Source organism: Globicephala melas, chromosome 17 (genome assembly GCF_963455315.2).
Source record: "Globicephala melas chromosome 17, mGloMel1.2, whole genome shotgun sequence".
Lineage (NCBI taxonomy): Eukaryota > Metazoa > Chordata > Mammalia > Artiodactyla > Delphinidae > Globicephala > Globicephala melas.
The window spans coordinates 44,464,345-44,481,546 of record NC_083330.1 but is presented as its reverse complement, the minus strand read 5'-3'; the positions used below and the strand labels follow the sequence as shown (position 1 = coordinate 44,481,546).

At 35.9% G+C, this 17,202-nt stretch overlaps 1 protein-coding gene across 2 annotated transcripts in view; it reads left to right on the top strand.

Annotated features, from left to right (window-relative positions):
* The window catches only part of YWHAZ (tyrosine 3-monooxygenase/tryptophan 5-monooxygenase activation protein zeta), a 32,354-nt gene extending 15,810 nt beyond the window's left edge, over positions 1-16,544 (top strand). Inside the window, exons 3-7 of one of the 2 annotated variants that reach the window (XR_009559488.2) lie at positions 9,243-9,366; positions 10,161-10,324; positions 10,405-10,500; positions 14,337-15,802; positions 15,902-16,544. Coding sequence is in view for 1 of the 2 variants with exons in the window: in XM_030863018.3 (XP_030718878.1) it covers positions 9,243-9,366; positions 10,161-10,324; positions 10,405-10,500; positions 14,337-14,396 (444 nt within the window). In the remaining variant the exon portion in view is untranslated. Of the gene's footprint in view, positions 1-9,242; positions 9,367-10,160; positions 10,325-10,404; positions 10,501-14,336 lie in introns of both variants that reach the window. The other variant, XM_030863018.3, reaches the window with a different exon arrangement.
* Positions 16,545-17,202: the final 658 nt, after the last annotated feature.

Sequence of the window (17,202 nt, the reverse complement as noted above, 5' to 3'; positions counted from 1 at the left end):
TGCAAAAGTATCAATTTTTTTTAAAGATAGATGCCCCATAAGTATGATTACTTTATCAAAGGTTAGAACTAAGTATAGTTTGCCAAAGTCCTTTTTAAATGGGTTATGCAATTTTATAATGAATGGATTACTCTTTTGAGAGAGGGAGAAATCCCAGCTCTATAACTTGTGATTTTCCTTTGAAATACATTTTCATTACTTGGCTTCATGTATTCTAATTGACAAGCTAAATCACAGCCACTAGCCCAGTGATTTAATTTGCATAGTGGCAGGTGGTCATTCTTTAGGGCTGAAATAAATATATAAATGGTTTACAATGAGTTCTTGTTAATTTTTTAAAGTTGTCTAAGGACCCTTACTCTCTACATTGTCTGATTCCCATTTAAGAAAAAAAGGAAAGGACAAGTGAGGAATGGTGGGGGGCGGGACGTGTTCAGTGCGTTAGAGAAGCTTTCCTGGGGTGAAATTTAGAAGGAAGGTTTTGAAATGAATGCTACTGTGAAACACAAGAAAATCGAATGAGGAGGTGTCATGATTTTTGTTTGAAACTCCCATCACTCCTCTTGGTGGCAGAGTTGTAGTACCAAAATCTAGGTGTCCTGACTTGCAAAGAAATTTACTCTACCTTGCTGCTTCGAACTGTCCTCCCACCCTATCTCTGGTGAAGCTTTGTAGTTGTTTGTCTCCCTTAGTTGCCCCCTCCAGAGGCATTACATAGTACCTGGCGCTTATCCAAGGGTCCTGAAAGCATATTAGGGTATGCTTTGGCTGCCCTTTGGCTGCTGTTTCTGAATATATGTGCTTAGTACAGCACCCAAACACCTGTCATTTTTGAGCAATTTCTAGGTCTTTAAAGAATCAGAGCATTGTTCCTTTTTGAGCAAAATATTCATTATGTAACCTACAATATCAACCTCAATTTTTACTACATTTTATCTTAACTATATATTTAGAAGTTTGGTAAGATGATGAACTTTTGATAGTCTTGATGTTAGGCTTTTCTCCTTTAAGATTGTTCTAAGTTTCCTCTGCTATATTTAAATGAAGCAGTTCAAATTAGTCTACAAATTCGGCCTGGGGATTTGATGTTTGAGTGCCTAATATGTGCAAAACGTTTGTCTTTAAGGAGCCTATAAGTAGATTAAGAATACGTATGTGAAAAGTCAAAGGTGCAAAATCATAATTATTTTAAATTACACTTGCTCTGGATAACATGTTGCAGAGCATAGGATATAAAGTTCAAAAAACAAAACTCTTCTGATGTCATCCCACTTCCTCAGAGGTAATGTCTAATCTTTTTTGTATCCTCCTGGGAACTTGCAGTGCCCACTCAAACAGTTCTGTCCTTGAAGAATATACACAGGTAGGATCATATACAAACTGTTCTGTAAGTTGAACCCACACACTTTGTTGTATATCTTATGCTTCATTCCATACTGGCACTTACCGCATTCTTTTTAACGTCGGTATAGTGTTTGATGAGTGTAGCAATTTATTTAGCTAGTCCATTGTTGATATTGACAGAAATTGGGATATTTCCTTTTGTTTTTCCTTCAGTTGAAAGCTCTTCAGACCTGAGAGGTACAGAAAATGTAGACTAAACTGAATATTTTTGAGAATTGGCTTGCGGGAGAACATAGTGTTAGAGCTGGGTATATTGAAAGGTGAATGGTACAGATTACTTTAAGTCAGTCAACAGTTCTTAGAGTGATCTGTGGACCCCTGGGAGTCCTGCTGGGGGGAGATTCATGAGGTCACACCTATTTTCTGTCTCTTTTACAGATGAGAAACCTGAGGCCCAGAGAAATTTCAGAACTTCATCAAGTTGACATAGCTAGTAAGCAGTGAACTGGGATTTGAACATAGGTAGTAAGCAGTGTAAGCTTGTGCCTTTTACAAGTCTGCTGTAAGAAGAACAAGTACTAACAGAAAATGTTTCCTTTATCTTATGTACTTTGATATAATTTAATCCTGTAGGTTTGTTTTTGTTTTTGTTTTGCTGTAATTACTTCAGTGTATTCCTTCATCAGAACCTTCAGGAGGCACCACAAAACCAGGTGGGAAAGCCCAGAGCTCAGCATGTCCCCGCCCTCTTTAATCTTGTGTTTTTAAATGAAAGTTTTTTGTGCATTATTTCACCGCTCTTATTAGATACACAAATTTTTGATTACGGAACCTGAACTGAAGTACTAAAGTTGAGAGTACAAGTGCACTAAAGCAGATTTTTTGGTTGTCAAGATCCCCATGTCTTATATTTACATCTAACTGAGTAGGAGCTGTGATTGGTGCTTTCCTGTGTATATAAACTATACTCTCATTTAGACCTCGTAGCGGCCTTTTGAAGTAGATTTTCATTTTAATCATTTGTAAATATATTTTTTATTTAAAAAATCATTTTATAAAATTAAATTTATTTCTTTAATAGATGAGAAAACTAAGACTCTGAGAGATTAACTTGCCTGAGATCTCAAAATTGATGAGAGTGGGATTTAAGGTCTTCCTGATTTTAGTTTATACTGTTTCTATTACACCAATCTGTTGCTCCAAGAAGTGCTTGGATGCCCAGAGGTTAGGGCCTTGCCACCAGCTCAGGCTGCAGTTTTGGTGTTTTAGATAGTTTGTAGTCTTGATTGTTCCTACAGATTTGATATTTTACTCTTCTTAATTTCCAGCTGTAATCATATTAAAGGACAGTGAGAGAGGTATATCACGAGAATAGAGATGGATTTTCAGTTTACAAACTTTTTATTAGAAATATTTGACCACAGTTAGAATTGAATGTTTATTGAAATTCCTAGTGGGGGCAGGTTGAGCCTAGCTCAAGAAGGGCAGTCAGAACTAGATAACCTGTCAGTTTGTGTGGTTCCTTAATGTTAATCCACTCCAGAGTCAAAGCATTGATGTTATGTAGACCATCTTTGGATCGAGCACGTGCTAGAAACTATTGTTAATATATTCTGCCCTGGGTAAATTGACTGGCTTGGGGGAAAAAATCATTACTTGACCCCATATCTTAAGTGTTCTTACAACCTAAGAGGTTAATTGTACATGGTGCTGTAGAGGAAAAAAAAATCTTTTAACTCTAAAATCTCAAGCTCCACATAATTTATCCATTGATTAGATTAAGGTTCAGCGCCCTCTCCAGAACTATAGCATGTATTTAGCTCTGGATTATAAACCATTTACAGAGACATTTCAGATGTGGGCTTCATGCTTTCAATCCCACATAATGTTAAATGGGGATGGCTACTGTATAAAGTCAGAATATGCATTAACTCTAATTCAGCAGATTAATTTTAGGTATTTTTAAATGGCCATGGTTATCTTTAAAAGACAGTAGCTGTCATCAAAAACATTTTTTTAAACTGCTTGAGGGGAACTACTGTGAATCTCTAAAACAAATTCTATTTCGGTAAGATCCGTATTGACACTATATACAGTACAACTGCTCTTCAGACAAGTAACTACTCCCTCCCTGTTGTGTGATAACATTTTAACGTTCATATTTAGCATATAATGCTGATGTGAAAATTTTTAAAAAATCATATAGGTAGTGATTATAAAAAGATTTAGCTTTTTAATTTTTTCTACAAAATATTCATACCATTTTTCCATTTTCACTAGTTCTTTTCAATTTCATATTAATAATTCATAATCAATACCAGTAACTAAGAAAAAATGCTTCCATCAATTGTGTGACAGAAACTGCTATCTGTTTAATAAAACTGAGTCTCCCCTCTAATTCCTGTGCACACAGCTAGACCAAATTTCCCAGTGTCCCTCTTAAATGCAGGCAAGTGACTGTTTTTACCAATGGAATGTACATGCGGGCCGTGGGTACTGACTCCAGGCTACATGCTCCTTCATGTTATTTTTTTCTCTGACTGGCTAAAATGGAGATCAGCTCAATATTAACATTGTAGTCTCAGTTAAGTGCTTGAGTGTAAGATGTTATTAAAGTTTGTGTTTGACCTGAAAATCCTTTTCTGTTATAAATTACATTTAGATTAGAAAGTCAGTGTTATATGGAGAATTTTACAAGTGGAAGGTTCATCAGTAGTCAGCCTAACCATTATTTTATAAGTAGAAATTGTGACACCTCATTTGCTTCTTTCCTTATATTAATGCTATGTCTCCTTTTAAATTTAGATTCTCACAATGTCCCACAGTTGTCATCACCTCCACTTTACTACTACAACATGAATGAACTATAGGAAGTTGTATACTTAGCACAGGGTATTTTCTGAAGTTTTTGTATGTTGAAAATAGCTATTAGTTCTTTCCTCTCTTCATTTTCTCTTCTCCAGTTTTTCTTGTCACTGCTGCTTTCTGATAAGTGCTGCTTCCTTTTTTCCCCGTTTTTATTTCCATCATGGTCTTCTCCCTACATTTGCCTTTCTCCTCTGGCTTTTAAATCCGGAAAATTGAACTTTTATTTCTCTTTGGTTAGTTTGATAAATTAACATACTTAATCACCTCTGTAGTGTTACAATTAACTTAATTCAGTGAACTCTATATCTTCCATATCTTAGAGTTGAATGAGACCACATGTTATTTGTGAATCTCCTCTAAAAAATAGTGATTTTTCTCATTTCTCCTGAAAATCTCTGTAAGAAGAGTAGAACTTGCTATCTGACGAGATGGCCTATTCCGAATTTGTTTCGTAAGCTTTCTCATACTGAGCAGAAATCTGCCTCTGCCCAGATTTAACTAGTCTTGTCTTCTGGAGCCATTCATGTCATATTCTTTCAGTTTTCATGACTGTTTCCAGTTTTCATCAACACTCTTGCTTGCTTTCCTGGATACTCTCCAGTTTGTCAAATCCTGACTTGATACTTTTGGCGGGGGCTGGGGGGGTGGTGAGCCATGCAGCATGTGGGATCTTAGTTCCCTGGCCAAGGAATCGAACCCATGCCCCCCCTGTGGTAGAAGCCTGGAGTCTTAACCACTGGACTGCCAGGGAAGTCCCTATTTTTAAAGGAACAATATACTCTAGGTTTGGTTTCCTCAGCACAGCGTAGAACTGAATCATCATCCTTCATTTTGATTTCTAATTGGTATCTTGGAATCATATTCTCCTTCTTAGTAGGCATATCATCCTGCTGAGGCAGAGAAAACGTAGAATAATGTTGTAGAACAGGTCAGATTGCCTGGTTGGAGTTGTACTGTCACAACTTAGCTGTGGTTTTTGAGCTTGGCGCCATTTGTTGTCTTCTATGAGATGGCGATAATTGTAGTTTGTACCTCATAGGTAAGGTTATGGAAGGATCAAATTAATCCATGTAAAGTGATTAAGTATCAAGAATGGCATGTTTATTATTGAAAATGATGTTTTTATTATTTTTCTCAGTTGTCTATTGCTGCATAACAAACCAATCAAAACTAAAACAGTGATTTATTCTGTTTTGTAACTCTGTGGCTTGTCTGGATTCTTTTGGACAGTTTTTCACATGGTGTTGGCTGTGGTCACTCATTGCTGTTTTCAGCTGGGGCTTAAATATCCAAATGGCTTCACTAAACATGTTTCATGACTGGGGCTGACTTGACCTTTCTCTCCAGCAAGATAGATTTTTTTTTTTTTTGGCTTCCGTGGTGGTGCAGTGGTTGAGAATCTGCCTGCTAATGCAGGGGACATGGGTTTGAGCCCTGATCTGGGAGGATCCCACATGGCGCCGAGCAACTAGGCCCGTGAGCTACAACTACTGAGCCTGCGCGTCTGGAGCCTGTGCTCCGCAACAAGAGAGGCCTGCGCACCGCGATGAAGAGTGGCCCCCACTTGCCACAACTAGAAACAGAACAGAAACGAAGACCCAACACAGCAAAAATAAAATAAATTAACTTAAGAAAAAAAACCTTAAAAAAATTTTTAAAAAGATAGGTTTTTTTTGTTTTTTTTTAATGCTGGCTTAGGGTTCCAAGAGGGCAAAAGGGGAAGTTGCTAGTCCTCTTAAGGATTAGACCTAGAACTGGAACAGGAGTCATTTTCACCGCATTCTGTTGGTTAAAGCAAGACAACAAAGTTAACTCGGACTCAGGAGAAAGGAAATGAATTCCACCTCTTGACAGGAGGAGTGGCATACATGAACAGGGATGGTAGGGGAACTGGTGGAGGACATTCTGTTCTTTCATAGTTAGCTTTTTGAACCAAATTTAATCTTTAATCCAGTCTATCTTGCTTTTTGTTTTTTAAATTTTAATGGTTCTTACCTTTATGTCATCAGAAGATTTTAAAAGTTTGTCATTTATCCCTTTCTCAACTCTTTTATTTAAAAAATTTCTCATCCCTTTCTCAACTTCTTTTATTTTTAACAGCTTTATTGAGGTATAATTGACATACAAAGAACTGCACGTATTCATTTAATGGGTACAATGTGATGAGTTTGCTTTTTCAACTTCTTGTAGTCAGCATTTTACCAGAAACATTCGCCACTGTTGATCCTTCGTCCTTTTAGTCTATCATTAGGCCAATAAACAGCCTGACTACTGGTATCTTGCCTTCTTGTTACTTGTAGGTTCTGGTTAATAGCTTTAAAGTAGTTTTTGCCGTTGTTATTGTTTAAATCAGATGTTATGGCTAAATTCAGTGTTCAGCTTGAGGGAAGAGGTGCTTAATTGCTAATTTAAAAATTCTCAGTGTGGGTTACCCAAATGTAAAACAACAGTTTTTAGAGATATAGAAGTTATTACTCATAAAAGATGAGTTACAATTTCTTATGACATTTATTGACACCTTGCCTAAATAACTTCTGCAAGTTTTCGGACGTATACTTTAAAGTTTTACATTTAAAGTGATTCACCCTTAACTAACTGCACATGTTTGTGGCCCTCATCTTTACATATATACAGTGGGTTAGATAAAAGTCATTGAAAAGTGAAGGACATGATGAGGCAGTGTTATTCTGTTTCTGTTGTCTTCCCTGCTAGACATTTTATCCTCAGACTTAGAGACTGTCTTGCTCACTATTCTCAGTGCCTAGCCCGGTCCATTTAAGTATTGAAGAATAAATGAATGTAAAAAATATGTTGAAGCAGTAAAATACGAAATAGAAATGCCTAGGTAGAGAATTGATTTCATGGTTAGGCTTTTACTTGTTGTCACTTCTTTCGTTTGAAAATATTCTTTGTCAATCTTAAATATATATAAATGAGCCAGAGAGCAGTTCACAATCGAATTGTACATGGAACCTTCTTTAGATTTATATATATTTTTCCCGCTATTTAATTTGAAGTGATTTGTGAATTCTGGTTAATCTCAATACACTTTTTCCTTAGTTGGACTTCATAGTCTAACTTTTAGCCTAGCCAGTCAAAAGTGGAATTTGTCCTTCCAAGTGTGGAGTGCCACAGGTTAAACCTAGACTTCTGAATCCAAAGCCATTATGCTATACCGTCTCCCATAGTGGAATGAATAATGCATTTTGTATTAAGATATAAAACTTGAAAAAGCCTGGTCATTTGTTTCTTAAGTTAAAAAAAAACACTTACTGTACTAAATGGAACTATCTTTTGCTGTTTAGGCAGATCCGCAGATCCCCAAAGAGCAGCTATAGTGTTCACAGAGTGTTCATGCCTCAAAGAGGATGATGGTGTTTAAAGGACAAAATGACGGGAAGTTTGAATTTTGCCAAGTCTTAGGTTATAGGCATTCCTTCTTCGGAGGAAGCAGTGGTCTTCCAAGCCCAGAGGGTTCCTTTATTTCTAGTTTGGTTGAGATTTCACACTAGAAGCTGCCTCACAGTTTAAATGAATCAATGAATGAATGAATTCCAAAACACTTTTGCAGCTGAGAGATCTTTGAATATGAAAGTCTGGGTGTGGTGTAGTAAGAATTTTGTTATCCTAACCAAAGTGGTCTTCTGATTTCAGGCCAACGGTTTCAAATATCAGTTAATAATCACAGGAAACATTATTTCAGGTTGAATTCTCATCTCCAACCCTTTCCTGTAATGCATTGCAACCTGCTCCTACTGCCAACTTGGAACTACCCACTTCATCTGAGTATCTGTTGCTTAAGTTGCAGAAAGGGGGAGAAGCCGGGTTAAAGCTTACTCTCCCACTCACCATTTGGAACATAATGAGGTAGACATACAAAGTTAGAGTTACTATTTAAAAGCATTTTTCAGCCTGTTTGGCATATAAGTAGGTGCTATATAAACTACTGGGTTACTACCAGAAGAATAGAAAGCAAGAATTAGATACCCTTTTTCCTTGTAAAAACTGAGAATTGTTTGGGGCTAAGCCCAGTTGAAAATTGACTTTCACCTTGATTCCTAGAGTGTATTTAGTAGGAAGAAGTGGAGTGTTTAAAAAAAAATTTTTTGCCTAATTCTACTACTGGAATTATCTTTCTCCCCCTTAAAAAAAAAATACTAGTTTATTGTGCCTTATCCCCCTAATACAGTGAAATCAAGTTTTTCTTTAAATCCGTTGTAGAATATAATTATTAGCATGTTAGGATTTACTTAGCTTAGATTGTTATAGTTTTGAACAGAATTACGTAGAATGAAGTTTAACCCGTTTGGGGTGATCGGTAAATATGTATCTTATTAGCTGAAAATCACTTTAATGAAACTAAAGATTTACTCTTCAGATCTTTAATTCTCATACTCCTACCAGTGTCTTAATTTAGTTAGGAAAAATAAAACTTTGAACAGCTTTTTACCTGTTGTGAGGTATTACTTTAATTGTAGTCTTATAAATGACGTTTTGTTCTTTTGTTCTGTTTCCTCTGTCATGGACTCTGGTAGTGTCTATTATACTATCGGTTTCTGCTTAAGTCATATATTCCTCCAGAGTACCAAAAAGTTAATCTCTTATGTTCTTTGCATTCTAGTGTCATGACTACCTTGAAAATGAAAAGTTTGCCATTTTGTTAAATAATATAATAATAAAGCATAATAACAAATATAATATTATGAGCTATCATGCTTTCACATTCATTGAAACATGCAGTCTTTATCAGCATGTAAATTGATAGCACTGTGGGGGAGATGCCAATATTCAAATTATCATCCTTAAATAATAAGCTGAACACTAATTTCAAATTTTAAGTATTACTGTCCAAAGCATTCTGCTCTTAAACCACAAATTTACGAGTCTACAGCATTCAAAAATTGTATTATTGGCAATGACTGGGTATTAAAGTTTTATAACTTAGGCTATAGTATGCTCTTAAAAAATGCAGATTCTTTCAGTTTTGTAAATATTTTAGTCTTATTATGACTGTTTCTTTTCTTCCCAAGTCTCTTTTGGAAAAGTTCTTGATCCCCAATGCTTCACAAGCAGAGAGCAAAGTCTTCTACTTGAAAATGAAAGGAGACTACTACCGCTACTTGGCCGAGGTTGCTGCTGGTGACGACAAGAAAGGTATGCTGCCTCAGCCTGCGCTGGGCGCCTAGAAAATGACACGGCACGGAAGGAGTCCCTTCTGGAGTTAGAGAATTGTTCTGTTGTTTTTTAATAGTTCAGAGCACTAAATGAAGAGTAATAATGGACTTTGCGCTCTCTCTCTCTCTCTCTCTCTCTCTTTTCTTCCTTCCCTCCCCTCCCCTCCTTCTTCCCTCCCCCCCCCTTCTTCCCTCCCCCCGTCCTTCCTTCAACTAAACAGTTGACCCTTGAGGAACACAGATTTAAGCTGCACAGGTCCATTTACACAGAGATTTTTTCTGTAAATACTACAGTACTACATGATCCAAGGTTGGACATGAAGGGCCGCCTACAAAATTATACTCAGATTTTCGACTGCATGAAGAGTTGTCATCCCTAAACCCCTTGTTGTTCAAGGGTCAACTATATATCTACTGCTGAATAATTGGTATTCTGAAATGTATGCTTGTTAACAAGCCAATTTTATGTATAGGAATGTTTCCTCACAATTTTAATAGTGGTTATAGTATAACTGTAGAGCAGTACAAACTAATTATTAAAAATAATACTGAGATGGTTAGAGTTATTTTGTCTTGACATTGATCAATGGCTAGTGTAGTTTTCCAAACGAAGCTTTTCTTTTTTTTTTCTTTTAAATTGAGGAGCCTTAATCAGTTAAGGTTGCTACAGCTTAATATTTCAGAGTTTATAATTGGATAGTAAAGGTTTGGTTTGAGGGGTGAAGGTGAAGTGCAAACTTTTATCGATACATTTTGGTGCATTTTATTATCCAGGGATTGTGGATCAATCACAGCAGGCATACCAAGAAGCTTTTGAAATCAGCAAAAAGGAAATGCAGCCAACACATCCTATCAGATTGGGTCTGGCCCTTAACTTCTCTGTGTTCTATTATGAGATTCTGAACTCCCCTGAGAAAGCCTGCTCTCTTGCAAAAACGGTATGTATTTTTTACCTGTTATGTGGAAATTTAGTAATCATTATTATTAGAGCATTGAAATATATTTTTTTTTATCACAGGCATTTGATGAAGCCATTGCTGAACTTGATACATTAAGTGAAGAGTCATACAAAGACAGCACACTAATAATGCAGTTACTGAGAGACAACTTGACAGTAAGTACATACCAGCATCATGAGCGGTTAACATGGCGAAGAGATTATAGGCATACCTCTGTTTTATTGTGCTTCGCAGATACTACGAGTTTTACACATTGAAGGTTTGTTACAACCCTGTGTTGAGCAAGTCTATGGGTGCTGTTTTTCTCAAAAGCGTTTGCTCATTTTATGTCTCTTGAGTTCACATTTTGGTAATTTTCAGTGTTTCGAACCCTACACCAGCAAAAATTTCAACTGCTGAAGGCTCAGTTGATGATTAGCATTTTTTAGCAATAAAGTATTTTTTTAACAAGGTATGTACATTGGTTTTTTTTAAAGACATAATGCTGTTGCATACTTAATAGACTACAGTATGGTGTAAACATAACTTATATGCACTGGAAACAAAAAATTCGTGTGACTCAGTTTATTTTTATATTCGCTTTTTTTATTCTTTTTTTTTTAATGTAAGATCCTATCTGCTTTTAAAACTCTGAAGAAAACCATCTTACAGAAACTGAAATATTAGACTAAGGACTAAAAATGTATCTTTTCATTAGTTACATATACCCATTGTTAAAATTCTGGTTTTTAAAATGACTTTGTAATTCATGGTTTTGAACTTTCAATTACATAAGCCGTTTTATTTTTCATTTCAATATAGTTGATTCTTTTCTTTCCATTTTAGTCACAGAAGAGTTTTGCTTTTAGTATCAAAAGCATACTTAAGTTCTCTTTTTTTTTAAATAATTTTTATTTATTTATTTGGTTGTTCTGGATCTTAGTTGCAGCAGGCGGGCTCCTTAGTTGTGGCTCTCAAACTCTTAGTTGTGGCATGCATGTGGGATCTAGTTCCTTGACTAGGGATCGAACCTGGGTGCCCTGCATTGGGAGCATGGAGTCTTAACCACTGCGTCACCAGGGAAGTCCCTTAAGTTCTCTTATTTATTTATTTATTTTTGGCTGCGTTGGGTCTTCGTTGCTGCGTGCGAGCTTTCTCTAGTTCCAGCAAGTCGGGCTACTCTTAGTTGCGGTGCGCAGGTTTCTCATTGCGGTGGCTTCTCTTGTTGCGGAGCATGGGCTCTAGGTACTCGGGTTTCAGTACTTGCAGCACGTGGGCTCAGTAGTTGTGGCTCGCGGGCTCTAGAGCGCAGGCTCAGTAGTTGTGGTGCACGGGCTTAGTTGCTCCGAGGCATATGGGATGTTCCCGGACCAGGGATTGAACCCGTGTCCCCTCCATTGGCAGGAGGATTCTTAACCACTGCGCCACCAGGGAAGCCCTCTCTTCATATTTAAATTCCATTAAAAACAGTGACCATAAAGTTGCTTCTCTATTTTTGTAGCTATGGTAGGGCATTAATAACTTTAGTTACAAAATTTCAGATACTCTACAGAGTCCAAGTGGACATCTACTTTGCCTAGTCTCTTAGTAAAAAAAAAAAAAATGACTTACTGTGGCAGGTCATGATTGTCCTTGGTATACTGCAGACTAAAAAAAAAAACCACAATGCCAGTACCACACTGAAAAAATATATAGTTAATACCTTAATAATATTAAATTTCTAGCATTCAATTTCCAGTTGTCTTTTTGTGTTTCTTTGTATTGTCTTTTTTTTTTTTCTTCCAACAGTTTTTTATTTACATTGGGATCCAAATAGTCTATATATTGCAGTTGGTTGATATGTCTCTTTGGTCCCATAGGTTTTCACATTCTTCTCCTTCACATGAATATTAAATTTGAAGTTTTGAGGCTTGGGTGAAAAAAGTAGCAAGTATCTTCTGTGTGCCAGATAAAGAGCTAGGAATGAAGATTATAGTTTAGTGCTACTGGTTTTTATTAGCTTTGGGGCATTTGTTTTGGGGACTGTACATCATCATTGTATACATTTAACTTTTCTCAGCTTTATTTTATCTAGCCCATTGCCAATTTTCTGAACCAGTTATATTCTCAGCAGTTTTTTGAATGTCATTATGTACTTGTTTATTATTAAACACTGAAAATTATTTTAGAAAGTATAATTGGAGGCTCCCTACACACTCTGGAGATTATTTCAGTCAAGAGGATAAGGTATAGAGTTCCTTAAAGAATGAATCTTTTTATGTATATCAAATGAAAGAAGCACTTCAGTTTGTTAGCTAATTTTAATATTAAGAATTTTTCAAATTTTTCTGGTTTGAAATGATGAGATAGTTCTGAAAGGTAGAACTTGAGACCTAGTCACTACTGAGTTGTGTTATCACTTTTTGAGAAGGTCTGATCTGAAATATATACTTCTAGCTGAATCTTGGTATCAGTATAGCATGAAGAGCGTATTACAACAGCTGAGTAAGAAGAAAACCAAGGTTCTGATTCTGATTCTGTCACTATTTACTATGTGCCTTCTCTGAGCTCTTGTCGTATTGCCTGTTATCGTTATAGGTTGATTGGATCACTTATCTGTCAAGTAAAGAAATTTTGTCAAAACTATCTAGTATCTGAGTCTGGATCTGGTTGACCAGTATTGTTAACACATAACCCTAGGAAGAGAAATATAAATATCCTTCATCAAAGTTTTAATGTTTATATGGAAAAAACAGGATCCATGAAAGAACTGGAAAGAGATGATAAAAAAATAATTCCATCTTGTCTTACAAGACCACCAGTTTAATAGAAGCTTACAGACTTCTAGGTCATTCAGATAACTGTATGATGTTCAAAGAAGTCTCCTTTCCAGGCCAGTAACATATTTGGTTAATAAATAAATAAAACTAATGGGTGATTTGGGGGATAGAAAAATATTGAGCTTTCCCCCCCTTCATTCTGCAGTGTATAAGCAATATAAAATTTAAGGTATCTTGAAACAATCCTTTTATAATTTCCTCTAAAAATCATTATAGAGTGCTAAGACTTGTAAAAAAAATATTTGAAACAGCTGAGATAATTTTGAAATCATCTTTTTAAACTGCTGAAAAACTGTAACAATCTAAAAATTAGTAGACACCATAGGCCTACTACTATGGGACAATTCAGTTTTTACCTCTTCGAAGATTTGGTTCTGACCATACTGTTTTGTGTTCATCTGTTTATTTTGAATCAGACAAATTCACAAAGGTAGTTTTTGTGTTTTTTTTGTAAACTAAAAATGTTAGTTAAATTTGTATTTTAGTTCTGACTTGATCCTGACTCTTGAGTTTCATAGAGTGTGGTATTCTCTTTAGAGTGGCAGTCTAAAGTCTACCGGGGAAAGTAGTCAGCCTGAGCTCCTTGAGCATGGGGACTGAATTTGATGATTCTGGTTTAGTTGCACTAAACTTATACATCCGTCTCTCACTGGGGCTATTTGGGACAATCTACTATTCTGATAGCTATTGATATTTAGAACTGTAGTGTTTCTATGATTTCTTCTACTTTTTCTTCACCTATGAATAACCAAGAATTTCCTGTGTCTGACTTTGTTATTTGAAGACAACTCTGTTGTGTACTTACTATGCTTACAGAATGATTAGGGAGGAAATAAATGTATTATGTTGATGTCTTTTATATCTTTTTTTAAAATTTATTGTATTGAAGTATAGTTGATTTCCAATGTTGTGTTAATTTCTGCTATAGAGCAAAGGGATTCAGTTATACACATATACATTCTTTTTCATATTATTTTCCATTGTGGTTTATCACAGGATATTGAATATAATTCCCTGGAGGCGTTTTACATCTTGAAGCTATCTTAAATGCTGCAATTTTTTAAAGAAAGCCTTCCAACAAAAACTGCTTAGATTCTGGTACTTTGGCATATATACTAAGGTTTTTTTAAACTGAAATATACTAAAATTTCTCTCTCTCCCTCCCTCCCTCCCCCCCTTCCTCTTTTAACTAGTTGTGGACATCGGATACCCAAGGAGACGAAGCTGAAGCAGGAGAAGGAGGGGAAAATTAAAAGGCCTTCCAACTTTTGTCTGCCTCATTCTAAAATTTACACAGTAGACCATTTGTCATCCATGCTGTCCCACAAATAGTTTTTTGTTTACGATTTATGACAGGTTTATGTTACTTCTATTTGAATTTCTATATTTCCCATGTGGTTTTTATGTTTAATATTAGGGGAGTAGAGCCAGTTAACATTTAGGGAGTTATCTGTTTTCATCTTGAGGTGGCCAATATGGGAATGTGGAATTTTTATACAAGTTATAAATGTTTGGCATAGTACTTTTGGTACATTGTGGCTTCACAAGGGCCAGTGTTAAAACTGCTTCCATGTCTAAGCAAAGAAAACTGCCTCGTATTGGTTTGTCCTGGTGGGGAATAAAAGGGATAATTGGTTCCAGTCACAGGTGTAGCTGTGGGTACTTTAAGGTTTGGAGCACTTATAAGGCTATAGTAGAAATAGATACCCCATGGATATTACATGTTAAACCATGTGTTATCTGTGGAATACTCAAGTCTCAATGTGCACACCATTGACTACAGCTACAGAAGCGTTCCTTTAGTTGTGACTCAATTTACTCTGGATAAGGGCAGAAACGGTTCACATTCCATTATTTGTAAAGTTAACTGCTGTTTGCTTTCATTATTTTTGCTACACTCATTTTATTTGTATTTAAATGTTTTAGGCAACCTAAGAACAAATGTACAAGTAAAGATGCAGTAAAAATGAATTGCTTGATATTCATTACTTCATGTGTATCAGGCGCAGCAGTAAAACAAAAAACCCATGTATTTAACATTTTTTAGGTTTTTTTTGCTTTTGTGGGTTTTGTTTTGTTTTGTTTTTGTTTTGTTTTTTGGGTTTTTTTTTTTTTTTTTTGATACTTGCCTAACATGCATGTGCTGTAAAAATAGTTAACAGGGAAATAACTTGAGATGATGGCTAGCTTTGTTTAATGTCTTATGAGATTTTCATGAACAATCCAAGCATAATTGTTAAGAACATGTGTATTAAGTTCATGTAAGTGGAATAAAAGTTTTATGAATGGACTTTTCAACTACTTTCTCTACAGCTTTTCATGTAAATTAGTCTTTTGGTTCTGAAACTTCTCTAAAGAAAATTGTACATTTTTGGAAATTTATTCCTTATTCCCTCTTGGCAGCTAAATGGGCTTTTACTAAGTTTGAATACAAAGTTTATCATAACAGCAAAATACTACTAAGATAGCTACTACTGTTCCCAACCATGTCCCTACTTCCCCATCCCCCTGAAAAAAATTTTTTTTTTTTTTTCCAGAGACAGGGGGATTGAATGAAAAAAAAAGTAATGTGTTCCATTTAAAATTTTGGTATATGGCATTTTCTAACTTAGGAAGCTGCAATGTTCTTGGCCCATCATGACATTGGGTAGCATTAACTGTAAGTTTCGTGCTTCCAAATCACTTTTGTTTTTAAGAATTTCTTGATACTCTTATAGCCTGCCTTCAATTTTGATCTTTTATTCTTTCTATTTGTCAGGTGCACAGGATTACCTTTTTTAAGCCTTGTGTCTTGTCACCAACCGTTCCTACTTGGTGGCCATGTTCTTGGGGAAAAGGCCGCATGATCTTTCTGGCTCCACTCAATGCCTAAGGATACCCTGCTTCCTTTGCTTGCATCCCACAAACTATTTCCCTCATCCTATACACTGCAGCAAATCTCTCCCTAGTTGATGAGATTGTGTTTATCTCCCTGTAAACCCTACCTATCCTGAATGGTCTGTCATTGTCTTTGCCTTTAAAATCCTTCCTCTTCCTCTCTGAATAATGATGGGGCTAAGTTATACCCAAAGCTCACCCTACAAGCTATTTCCTCAGTACCTTGCAGAAAACACCAAACAAAAATACCATTTTAAAAGAGGTGTATTTTTTTTTCTTTTAGAATGTAAGCTCCTTGAGAGCAGGGACAATGTTTTCTGTATGTTCTATTGTGCCTAGTACACTGTAAATGCTCAATAAATACTGATGATGGGAGGCAGTGAGTCTTGATGATAAGGGTGAGAACTGAAATCCCGAATACTGTTTTGTTGCTTGTTTTATTATGACCTCAGATTAAATTGGGAAATATCAGCCCTTTGGGACAATTGTCCCAAATGTTACATTCAAATAAAAGTGCAATGGAGGCCTTGGGGTCTTTCTTTCAAGGAGAAAAATATCTCTTATGCATTTGGGACAACATCATAATGCATCTTCACACACAGCTCTTTTCTTTTTCTATTGATTTTTCCTGACCCCCAGGCCAAGGACATGAAATAATCATTTTATAGCTATGGAGAATGAAGTAAGACTGAGGAGATGGGTTTTATTCAAGTAAATTATAAATAAAATCTAAAGCTTGTCTCATTTGCCTATTTATGTGCCTCAGTCTTATCTACTACTTTGATTCTGAAATAAATTGTGATAATACTTCATTAATATTAGGTGTTAATAGGTTTCTACATAGTAGTGCCCAGTAGATAAAGGAAGATTTCAACCTGAGATTTTTTTGCCTTGAGATTTGAACAATAAATTTTTTATAACATTTCTTAAATTGCCCCAAATTCAGGCTTCATGTCTGTTTCTGTCAACAGTTTCAGGAATTTGGAGACTCCAGCAATGTAATGTATTTGGTGTGTGTGTGTAGTATTGGAGTTGTTAAATGTATTATGTCCACTTCAGAGTTGTGCCTTGAGAGTGGGCAGGAGTGTGATCAGTTAAAAGGATGGATTTTGCTGCCACTTTGGCCTATGGTCTTGGCTTTTCCAGTTAATAGCTGTTAGTTTTTTGTGTGATGAAGATAGA